The 12825-nt window shown below is 40.6% G+C and overlaps 1 protein-coding gene across 1 annotated transcript in view; it reads right to left on the reverse strand.

Moving 5' to 3' along the window:
* LOC109933340 (pleckstrin homology domain-containing family G member 4B-like) overlaps positions 1-12825 on the reverse strand; it is a 177200-nt gene that overhangs the window by 34475 nt on the left and 129900 nt on the right. The window contains exons 9-14 of the mRNA XM_048608477.1: positions 10428-10526; positions 7753-7901; positions 6110-6248; positions 4639-4761; positions 2904-3095; positions 730-1556 (exon numbers count right to left, since the gene is read on the reverse strand). Of these exons, the coding sequence (XP_048464434.1) occupies positions 730-1556; positions 2904-3095; positions 4639-4761; positions 6110-6248; positions 7753-7901; positions 10428-10526 (1529 nt within the window). The remainder of the gene's footprint in view (positions 1-729; positions 1557-2903; positions 3096-4638; positions 4762-6109; positions 6249-7752; positions 7902-10427; positions 10527-12825) is intronic.

Consider the following 12825-nt stretch of genomic DNA (forward strand, 5'->3'; position numbering starts at 1 on the left):
GGCCTACTGTGTTCATCCAGCTCTACACCTTGTTATCTTCACATGCAAACATTAGATGTATTGGTATGATTCAGGTTGGTTTCATGCCCTAATCCCCTGGAGAAACTTGTACATGAATATTACCAACTTAAAAATGGAACCAGTTTTGACGAGGTTTCCAAGAGAGATTTGGCAAAATATACCACATGCCACCTTTTAACTTCTTAACAACACCACTAATGTTACAGATACTCCCAGTGGAATTTAAAACAAAACATCATAAGTTGAACCAAGGTCCTGAAAGGGTGTATATGGCACTGAGGAGAGGACCCTCCCCTAATTCCCCACCACGGATTTCAGTCATAAATGGGCTTGCAACTTCTGCTACCTGGTGATATAAAAACATCATTACCTAGTGATTTGGCAGGGGAGTTTAGGATAGTTGCATTGCTTCTCCATCGCTTACTCACCCCCTAGTGATGATGAAAGATATCAATACTAGAGGATAAGGTATGGCTCAAGAAGACTGCTTTGCCTTGTATGGTGTTCAACAGGTGCAGTGCTGTAGCAGTTACACCCGTCCAGACGATTGGGGAATGTTTATGATACTCCTGATCTGTGGCTTTTGGGATTGAGGAGTTGAAATTAACTGTCCAAAACTTTGTAAGAGGAAAAACAAAGTGCATTGGCTTCTGATAGTAACACCTAACTGACAAGTTACTTCCCAAATATCAAAGTTGCAATCCTTACTAGGAATTGTCTTTTGTTTCCTGTTTGACTTCTTGGATGGGCCCATGTTCCAAGCTTGATCCTTGAACTCTACTCAAGACAGGACTCATAACAGGAGTAGCAATACTGCTATTTCTGTCAACTGTCATATTCTTGGGAGTGTTGTCTTCAGAGCAGAAGCTTGCGTGTCGGGACAACTGGAAACCCTGTGCAGCCTGCATGATCTTCTTCGAAGGATAGCTTTTGTGTTGAACAGAAGGGGAAAGGACAGAGTCTGAATATGAAGGAGGAGAACGGTTCTGGGTGCTGTTCTTACCACTGGAAATTTCAGTTGATTGCAGCCACGGGGGGCAGTTATACGTTAAAATGTTTACTAGTGCTCCCTTTGGTTTTTTTACCGTATTATCTTTACGGCTCTGACTGTTCCTGGATGACCAAGGGCTACACTTGTCCTTTTTCTGCTGGATTAAATCATCTCCAGTCCTTGGGCTGCCACACACACAGGAGGTATTTGTCACTGTATCCTTACTGCAATTCTGATCGGTGCTCTTTGACTCTCCACTAATGTCTGATGAAGGGAGACTATTGGATTTTAGGATTTTCTGACAAAATTCCAGTTTCTCCTCAAGGAGTTGCCTGACCTCCTGGCATTTCAGCCAGGTTACATTCCACATCTTCATCCCTTTAGTACTGTTTAGACTATGAACCTCGCTCTTCATCTGCTGAAATCTTTCTGCAGAGAACTCTGTAAACCTCTGACGATAACTCTCAAGATGCTCCAACATCGCTTCATTGCACATTCCCAACTGGTTCAAGTAATATTTACAATCGTCTGCCAATGCTGTAGCCTAGGAAAAGAGGACAAGCATAGAGATTAGGAATATACAGCAAATGTTGGAATTTTGGAAGAAAAACAGCAAAGGCTGGAAACAGCAAATCAGTGAGTGCTTGTGAAGAGAAACAACTGAGGTTTGAAGAAGTTCATGTCTTCTACTCTCTCCACAGCTCCTGACTGATCTGTTGCATACTTCCAGCACTTTCTCTTTCATGTACAAAGGAAATATTTACCATGCTAGACAAAATTACACAAGCTGTATTCTTAATCCTCAGGAGTGCAATAGAACACTTGCTTGTATGAGAACAGCTCCAACAACGCTTGAGATGCTTGACAGCTTCTTTGGCACCACAGTCATCATAGAATCATTGAGGACTACGGGACGGAAACAGGACCTTCAGCCCCACTTGCCCATGCCGTCCAGTTTTCACAATTTAAACTAATGCCATTTGCCTGCGTTTGATCCATATCCCTCCATACCTATCCCATCCATGTACCTGTCTAAATGTTTCATCTTCAACGTGCATTCCCCTCACCAGTCACACACAGTGCCAGCAGTGTGCAGAATCTACAAGATGCACTGCAGTAACTTATCAAGGATTCTTGAGCAGCACCCTCCAAACCCATCATCTCTACCACCTCAAAAGGACAAGGATGCATACAAACACCAGCAGCTGCAAGTTCCACTCCACATCATTACACATAACATCCTGAATTGGAAATATATCATCATTCCTTCAGTGTTGCTAGATCGAAATCCTGGAACTGCCTACTGAACAGCATTATGGGTGTCCCCTACATCCCAGGGACTGCAGTGGTTCAAGAAGACAGCTCACTACCACTCTCTTCAGGGCAATCAGGCATGGACAATAATTGCTGGTCTCGCTTACGTCCCATGGATTTTTTTTTCTAAAAATGTTCATTTGGACTTCTACAAGCTATTTGCATATATACATTCTGAATTTGAGGAAGTCTCTACTTCATCATCAGACATATGTATGGTGGGTTTGTCATATGGCCTATATACTACATCAGGTAAGAAACAAAAGATACCGACTGAGAATCAGAAAAAGCTTCACTAATTTAATTACATTTGTTTAACAACAGGAAAGGATGAATCTAACAGATGCAGGTCAATCAGGACAAAAGTCTTTAGAAACAATAATCTAGAATAAAATTAACAGTCATTTGGACAAGTGTAGATTGATTAAAGAAAAGCCAGAACAAATTTGTTGAAGGCAAACAGGAACAAAGAAATAAAGAATATAAGACAAGGAGTAGGCTATTTGATCATTCCAGCCTGTTCCCCCATTCAATACAATCAGGATGATCATCTGACTCAGGAACCTTATCATTGTACCTTATTACAGTAGCCGTACAAATTAACGAGAGCCTCCAATTCCACTTGACACCTCTTAGCTTTAATGTGAAAATTGGCCAGCCGTACTTTGAAATCTTCCACCATATCTTTGAACACTGAAAACTCAGGATATGAAAAGCCATCCAGTTGGTCTGCTTCTTTCAACAGCTCCAAGCCCTTTTTGTATTCCTGCTGCATGGTGTCATTGTAGGGAGATTAAGGAGTGAAAGATTAAAAATTGTTGGACTCAACAAGAACAACTGCATTTATATATCACCGATAATTTTCCACAGCAATTCAAAGCACTGCTATCAAACAAAGTTCGACATCAAGGCACATGGGGAGATATTAGGATACGAGGGGCAGGTTTTCAGCACTGTCTTGAAGTGGAGCTAGAGCTAGAAGGGTAGAGAGGTGAAGGGGCGGAACTGCAGAGCTTAGAACAAAATTTCAGTTTTATCATTATTTTCTCCTATTCACTCCATCCATGTTGTGCCATTAGTAAATTTTCATCCATCTTTCTCAACACCTTTCATGTGGCTATTGTGAAACCGTTCAGTGACTAGCTCCTTGTAACTTAGGGTCTGAGGTGTAACTTCTGTTAAATACATCTGAACATAAGAGGCATATTAAACCTGCTGTGTACTGAACTGAGAGGTAATTCACACCACAACGTTGAGTTTAAACAGCAACATCAAATATGTACAATAATCAATGATTCCTAACATGAATTTGATTATTTTATTGCCTTTTGCTTTTATAATGCAAACAAAATAAAAATAATATGAATTGTCAATTTTCTCCAAATTAGATGAAATATGCACAAGATAAACAGCAAATTTACTGTGGTTGCTGTCTGTTAGCATATCATAGCATCAAGGAAGATGTTGCAATTTGTAAATTATGGCATGATCATAACTGTAGAAATCATGTCATTAGTTGGAATGGAATTGTCCCACTTCATGGTATTTGCCACCTCTACGGCAAAGTGGAACTGGGTAAACGTCGTTTGAGGTAGTTCACTGCCACCAAACTTTCTTTGTCTTAGTCTTATTTCGCGATTAGTGGTAGAGGACACAATACCTTAGAGTATGTATATTAAAGGCATTGTTCTGAAATAATAAGTGCAATTACATTCAGTCAGGCATAATACCTGGGATGTTAGGGAGCTGGTATAGATACTTCTGCTCTCTCTAAAAGCTAGCGAAAAACCTCCTTGCCTCTATGCACAGACAGTCTGTAACATCAGCAGTATGGGTGGAGCTAATGTAACATGAACATTAACCCCTTCAAAACCATTACTTTATATAACTGTTCCGCTTGTACTGGTTCTCGGCAATGTGGTTGCTAGGGGAATGCTTGTTGTTTAGTGTATGTTCTATTTGTATGAAGTACATAAGCAACAAATGCAAAAGAACTTATCCATAATCAAACTGGAATTAACTCAATTAACTCCTTTGTAATGAGAATCATCTTGCAAGGTGAATAACTAAAAAATGCATAATTTGAAGAATTTATTCAACGGACACATACAAGGATATTTTTCCTGATTGGTGCTGTTTCTACAGTATTGTTTTTCTAAAATCTTCCTTTTTTAATGCAGATATTTCATATAAATCTTTGTATGACATCTGACTAGAACCTTACTTACAAGAATTTAATCATTGGGAAAATGCTTTCTGTATAATAAAACATACACTTACTGTAAATTACACCAGTGTTAAACGTGACTTACTGTGATCAGCATAAAGAATCCAGAAAAGTTATACTGCGTTTGTTGCATGGCATTCAGCGAATCTCCATTTGTAACTAAATCTTGCAAATATGATTCACCTTCACAAACTAGCCAGTTGTTTTGCTGTAGAATTAACAAAAGGATAATAAGATAGACATTCTCCAATGATCGGTTTTACTGGCTTAAGTCGCAATTACATAAAGTTTTATTTTAAACAACACCCATGGACATTGAACTGAATTTGTAAATGGAAAATGCTGGAAATCCACAGAAAGTCCATTCATTTCCCAATGGACCTGTTGGGTAGCTCTACCTTTCCTGTTCTTTTTATGTCAGATGCACTTTCTTCACTGGAAATGGATTATTATTTTAATATGCTGGCAGATAGTGCAACAGCTGAGAGGGAAATGCATGTCCAGTAAGGCACGAAAAATCACCTGTACCTTGGACTACTTGTAACTGCTGGTTAGGTCACTCATTGCTTGGTACAATGAGGTATGTCTGGTTTGGGACCCAATTGTTAGGGCCGCAGTTGTCCTATTTCTCATGCAGCACACACTGTTCAAATCAGCCTTGGTATCTGAAGCAATGCTGTCTCACAGCGCCAGGGACGTGGGTTCAATTCCAGCCGCGGGCAACTGTCTGTGTGGAGTTTGCACATTCTCCCCATGTCTGTGTGGATTTTCTCCGGGTGTTCTGGTTTCCTCCCACAGTCTAAAGATGTGCAGGTTAGGTGGATTGGCCATGCTAAATTGCCCATAGTGTCCAGGGATGTGCAGGTTAGGTGGCTTAGCCATGGGAAATGCAGGGTTACAGGGTTAGGGTAAGGGGTGTGGGTCTGGGTAAGATGATCTTTGGAGGGTCGGTGTGGGCTCGATGGGCCAAATTGCCTGCTTCCACCCTGTAGGGATTCTATGATTCCCGAAGTTCTGCTGTATTTCTTGAAGGTATTGATGTTCCTTTTTCAGCTGTTTGTCCCAAAATGCACACAATCACTGTGGCCTAAACTTTGCAATTTATTAATGTATCGTCACATTTTTGCATTTGTATGCAAAAATCCTAATTATAAAACCTAAATTATTCTTGGTTTTTTCCATGACCGTGTTCTTTTTCACTTTCAAATGCAAGACTTCCTTCTCCTTGCTCACGGAACTGTGTAATTTAGTCCTTAGGTTTCTCTCTTCATCTATACTTCAGCATCTTTTCATTAAATTTCTTGCTTTTCCTCAAGATGCAACATATTTCCCCTTGTTAAATTACATCAAACTCCTTATCACTGCTGGTTGAATCCCTCACAAGTGTTTGATAAGGTGCTTCATCAAATATCTTCTGTAACTCTAAAGGCACCACATCTGCTATACTCCATTAGGCCATTGAATCAATCATCTTTCCCCAATTTGATAAATCACATTTATAGCAGTATAGGTAAAAAACCTTACTCCAAAGTGCTGATGAATAGCTAAACCCAAACCTGTTTGAATTTGTCCTCCAGTCTCCTTAAAACATGTAAGAACTCAAGATGCTGCAGACACTGATTGGACCTCATCACGAGAGTATGGACATTATCCTCCACTTTATTGTACAGAGATGTCACTGAATCAATGGTGTCCCTTCAAATAAACAGAAGGAACCATTTTAACTCATACAACCAAGAATCTTTAAATCTCATATTTCTTGTAATTATGCTATAAATGTAAGTATGAAAACAAAAAAATAAGAACACATTGAGCATGCAAATGTTGTCATGACTCACTGGGACAGTGCCCTGGAAATCAAGTCCACTACTCAGAGTCACCACAAATACGAAAAAAAATTAATCAAGTCCCCAATTTACCTGACTGATAAACTCAAGTTAAAACAAAACTTACCAAGCTTTTGTACTTTTAAAAAAATAACTTTTTAAAAATAAAAAAAGTGGCACAGTGGCTCAGTGGTTAGCACTGCTGCCTCACAGTGCCAGGGACCTGGGTTCGATTCCAGCCTCAGGCAACCGTCTGCGCGGAGTTTGCACGTTCTCCCCGTGTCTGCATGGGTTTCCTCCTGCAGTCCAAAGATGCGCAGTTTAGCTGGATTGACCATGCTAAGTTGCCCATAGTATCCAGTGGGTGTGTAAGTTAGGTGGATTAGACATGGGAAATGTAGGGTTACAGGGAAAAGGGTAGGGGGATGAGTACAGTGTGGACTTGTTGGGTCGAATGACCTGTTTCCACACTGAATGATTCTATACTTGTTACAAAGAAATTGGCTTTAACCAATCGGAGAAAGGAAATAGGAATTATTGTCTTATAACTGTACCCTTTAACTCCAGTGAAGAGGACTAGTTCTGAGCACCGAAATTTTGATGGAAGGTGTTGAGAAATTAATCATGGGTCAAAGGTTATTCTGAAAAGGGTTGAGGAGTCACAAGTGGTTTAAAGTGATTGAGTGAGAAGCTACTGTTCACATACAACACGTGATCAGAACAGACAAAATTGGCATACAATCAACTACAGGTGTGATGATTTATGTTAGTGCCCTGGGGATGTACATGACAACCCACCCCACAGCAAAGGTCAGGTGTATTGGTCATCATGGCGATCAACAATCTGAGTTGTCACTAGCCCTACTAGCCAACATTCCCTCAGCTAAAGGATGGAAAAGTTGGAGTGTGCACCTGAAAGAAAAGTGTTGCAATCTGGTGGTATTATTGCTGGATGCTTAATCCAGCGACCCAGGTAATGATGTGGGGACTTGGGTTTGAAACCTGTCGTAGCAGATGGCAGAATTTGAATTCAATAAAAATCTGGAATTAAGACTCAATTGATGACCATGATCCATTATTGATTGTTGGAAAAATCCATCTGGTTCACTAATGTCCTTTAGGAAAGGAAACTGCCATCCTTACTTGGTCTGGCCTACATGTGACTCCAGACCCATAGCAATATGGTTGACTCTTAACTGCCTCTGGGCAATTTGGGATGGACCGTAAATGTTAGCCCAGCCAGTAATGCCCTCATCCCATGAATGAATGAATGAATGAATAAAAATCCCAAATTGCAGGGCCATATTGACTTATTGACTTTTGGTAAAAATTAAAATCAATAAACTCCTTTAAAATCGTAGAATTAGGTCCACCTGTAGTCCTCAGAGGAGCTGAAGCGAGATTCCTCTTTCTTGAGTCTAGCAAGAATTGCTCCACCTTCCAACTGTAAAGTAACCAACCGGGCATCTTGCAGAACATGTTTCATCATCAATTTGTGCTTACTGATGCAATGAATAACTTCCTTTAAGCAGAAAATAACAAAATCAAAGTTGCAGCTGCAGAAAAAAAGTTGTCACAGACTAATTGCATTTTTAACACCCAGTCTACAATGAGAATAAACAGTGGATGGAAACATTGCAGCCTAACAAAAGGCAATTCAGATGCTTCATTGATGCAATTGTCACTACACAAAGTTTCACAATTCTATTTGCATTTGCAAAACGTGATCTGCCATCAATTTGTGAATCGGTGGAATGCTTTTTAGTAGTGAGCTGTGTAAGATGGGTCATTAAGTATATTCAAGACTGAGATAAACAAATTTTAATCAGTAAAGGAAACATAGTTATGGGGAAAAGGCAGGGAAGTTTATCAGATCAGTCATGACTGATTGAATCATTGATTTATTTATTGTTGTCACATGTACTGGGATACAGTGAAGTGTTGCTTTGCGCGTTCTACAGGCAGGTCATACCGTATAAAGTCCATCAGGGTAGCAGAACAGAGTGCAGCGTAGTGTTATAGTCACAGAGATAGCGCAGAGAGAGAGAGATCAGAATTACCATTTGAGAGGGCTGTTCAAAAGTCTGGTAACAGCAGGGAAGAAGCTGTTGTTGAATCTGTAAGTACGTGTATTCAACTTTTATATCTTCTGCTCCACAGAAGAGGGTGTAAGAGAGTATAACAGGCGTGAGAGGGGACTTTGATTATGTTGGTTGCTTTCCTAAGGCAGCAGAAGGGATAGATGGAGTCAATGGATGGAAGGCTGGTTTGGGTGATGGACTGGACTGTGTTCCCAATTCTCCCTAGTTTCTTGTGGTCTTGGGCAGAGCAGTTGCCAAACCACACTGTGATGCATCTGGATAGGATGCTTTCTATGGTACATCAGTAAAAAATGGTGAGAGTCCTTGTGGACATGTTGAATTTCCTTAGCCTCCTGAGGAAGTAGAGCCATTGTTGTGCTTTCTTGACCATCGTGGGTGGACCAGGGCAGATTGTTGGTGATCATTACTCCTAGGAACTTGACGCTCTCTACCATCTCCATCTCAGCACCACTGATGTAAGCAGCTAAGTGCTCTCCACTCTGCTTCCTGAAGTCAATGACAAGCTCCTTCATTTTGCTGACGTTGGTGGAGAGATTGCTGGCTTTACACCATGCCACTAAGCACAATCTCTTTCCTGTATTCTGTCTCATTGCTGTTTGATTTCCGACCTACAACGGTGGCGTCATCAGCAACCTTGTAAATGGAGTTGGGGCAGAATTTGGCCACACAGTCGCGAGTGTATAAGGAGTATAGTAGGGGGCTGAGTACACAGCCTTGCAGGGCACCAGTGTTGAGGATTATTGTGGAGAAGGTGATCTCATTGAATGGCAGAGCAAACTCTAGGGCCTGAATAACCTACTTCTACTCCTATGCCTTATCTGTCTACATGTAAGAAGTTTATTTCTTATTTAGTACAGGGGCTTCATCTTTCTCTCCTCCTCTTCCCTATTGTAGCCTGGTTAGAGAATTATTCAAAATACTAACAACGTAAATGTACATAGGGAAGGATCTAATGTGTGAACATAGAAGAAAGAAGAGATACAGGTTTGATATGGGGGCACAGTGATGTAATCATAATGTAACTGGACAATAATCCAGAGACTCAGACTTAAATGTTCAAATACCGTAAAATCAAAGCCCATACATCAGCTGGTGGAATTTAAATTCGGCTACTACAAAATCTGGAACTGAAAGGTAGAACAAAGAACAATACAGCACAGGAACAGGCCATTCACCCCTTCAAGCCTGCACCAACACATTTTGCCACATTTTACCACATTTTACCTCAGTAATGGTGACCATGAAAGTATCATTCAGTCATTAAAAACTCAACTGATTCACTGATGTCCTTTAGAGAAGGAAACTGCCAAGCTGATCTGGACATAAATCCAGGATCCTGGCTTAGTGGTAGGGACACTACCACTGCATCACTGCCTTTAATGTAAGGTTGACCAGTATTTTGAAATGCTCAATTTTAGAAACTGAAGCCAACAAGTTAAAATAGGAACCAATGTTCAACCAAACAGTTACAATTTCAGCTCGAAACCACAGGAACTGAAAAGCAGACAGTTGCTATAAAGGATAACTGATCCACAAAATCAAGTTTCTTGCCAGGCAGTATGTTGGACAGGCTCAGATAGTTACAACATTTGATCAGCAAGTTTCTGTCTAGGAAAGAAAATTGATGTTTTACCAGCATTGCACTGCTTGATTTGTACCGACCTGCCTCTGATATCATTTACCTGTGGCAGGGCAGTCAATCACTACATCAGTGAAATATAAATGAAAGTGTTACTTTGACATTTTGAGCCATTTTTATCAATTAACAGAGTCCTCACATTAGACACAAATATCATTTGGCAACAGCAGACTTGTCAATCATTTTGAAGCCTATGTCAAGATTAAATGCAATTCCTTCCTAGAGGTATGTAATCATGTATCCATTTCCTTGGTTTCTTTTCTAACATGTTCCTTGTCTGTTTTAATGTATTTTATTGCTTGTGTACCTGTTCACTGTTTCCAGGTTTGTTCGATTCAAATGTTTGAATGGTGTCCAGCAACAATGTGGAAACTTCTCTGCAGTTTGTTACAAACAAATCTAGCTTCTGCAACAACAAAACAAAATTACAATTTGTGCTAAATAAACAGTCTTCACAAATGTTACAGGCTGAAACCTAATGTAAAATTCAAATAACATCTTACCTAAAAATCTCTTCAAACGTGACTAAAGGAATTTTACAGATAAATGCAAAACTTTGCTTGGCTATAGTCGAATGAAATTGTGGGCTGATGCCTTCTATTCTTTGGGATCATGCTAATTCATGTATTGCAATGATTTAGGTAGACTCTATTTTAAACCAGTTTAGAAAGGGATGGTGGGACTTTCCCTTCAAAGTAAGTTTTCTCCTGAAATTTTAATCGCAGCAAGAAAAAGCCAAAGGAATTTGGAGAGAATCTGAAGGGCTAAAGTTCTGGTGGGGCAGATCCCCAATCAATGTCTGCATTTGTCAGAAGGTCACAAATTAAGCCCCACTTCACAGGCAGAAACACATGAGAGCAGTACTGTAATGTCACATTGTCAGAGGTTTCAGATGAGATGGTAAACCGAACATCTTTCTGCTCATGGAAAAGACTTCCTGGCAGTCCAACAGCAGAGATTTTCTGCCCGATGTCTTGGTGAACATCATCCCCCCCAAGCCTTCAGGAGAATAGTTTCCTTTGTCTTCTTGCTGCTTAATGAGCCCTGCAAAGATTTGCTGCTGTGTTTCTTGCATTACGACAGTGACTACATCATAATCACATTACATGAGCTCTGAAGCAGTTTGGGACTCGTGAGGCTGTGAAAGGTATGATATAAATGCAACTTATTCTCCCTTGAGGTGTTATTATTTACTACAACGTATCCCCATTGCTTGTCACAATGTTACAAAGCACAAGGCTGACACCTAGTGACAGAACCTCCTTCCTGTCACTTTAAAATGAAAATCAGAATTAACTTTTCTAGACAGTTAGAACAGGCTTTCAAAACTTTAAAATTGGATTAACACATGGAAGAGCAAAACACTAAACACCAATCATATCCAACTAATTGACTGGATAAACCAGAGGAACTTATTTTTTAAAATCACCCTTTTGGCATGCAGTTTCTCAGACCAAGATCTTGTTTTTACATTCCAATCCCATAAAGTGAAATTCCGGTTGAAAAGTGAAGGGTAGGTGATGGGCAGCTTCCTATCCTTGGACCAACTGAGGCCGCTATCCCTGGTAATTTATCAAAGCTAGATGGCCCAACAACACATACCATCCTATCCTGACATCCGCCCTGCAAACTGAGAGGTGAGCCCTTCTCATCAGGCATTCTGCACCCCAGAGAGGTCCATCCGGCAGCAAAGGCTTCCTCACTGCTCTCACACTGTATATCACTCCTCTCATTGAATCCTGACTCACTGACCCACAGCATCTTCATCTCTTCCACAACCCAGCGATGCCCCTGGTCTGCGGCTCTCTGCAGTACCAGTGGTGGCCATTGCTCCTTGTGGCGCCACTGTGTCGGAGAGCCTGTTACCCCATTAAAGGCCAGGCAGCTTTTCAAAGCAGAACATCCTGCTATGGTGGGTAGGAAGCCACTTTCTCAAGTAAATGCACAATGTAAATAGAGCTGAAGAGTGGCAGATGGAGTTTGATTTGGATAAATGCAAGGTGTTGTGTTTTGGTAAAACGAACGACAGAACTTGTATAATTAAAAGTAGGGCCTTGGGTAGAGTTGTCGAATAGAGAGACCTAGGGGTTCAGGTGTATACATTTTTTTGATGTTTGCATCACATTTGGATAGAGTGGTCAAGAAGGCGTTATCGCATGCTTGCCTTCATGCTCAGACCTTTTAGTAAAGGAGTGAAGATGTTATGTTGAGGATGGAAAGTTTGAGTTATAAAGAAAGGCTGGATAGGCTGGGAGTTTTTTCACTGGAGCATAGGAAGTTGAGGAGTGACCTTATAGAAATTTATAAAATTGTGAGGGGTACAGATAAGATGAATGGCAGGTATCTTTTCCCTGCAGTGGGGGATTTCAAGACTAGGGGACATATTTTTTTAAGTTGAGTTGAGAAAGATTTAAAAAAAGACATGAGCGGCAATTTTTTTTACACAGAGAGTCGTTCGTGTGTGGAATGAACTTCCAGAGGAAGTGGTGGATGCAGGTACAAGTATAACTCTCCACTGGTTGGAGTTACACCTAGCACAAAGGAAGACTATTATGGTTGTTGGAGGTTAGTCATCCCAGGACATCTCTGCAGGAGTTCTTCAGGATATTTAGTGTCCTAGGCCCAACCATCTTCAGCTGCTTCATCAGTGACCTTCCCTCCATTATAAAGTCAAAAGTGGGGATGTTCACTGATGATTGCACAAT

The sequence above is a fragment of the Rhincodon typus genome, chromosome 19, assembly GCF_021869965.1.
Source record: "Rhincodon typus isolate 14 chromosome 19, sRhiTyp1.1, whole genome shotgun sequence".
NCBI lineage: Eukaryota > Metazoa > Chordata > Chondrichthyes > Orectolobiformes > Rhincodontidae > Rhincodon > Rhincodon typus.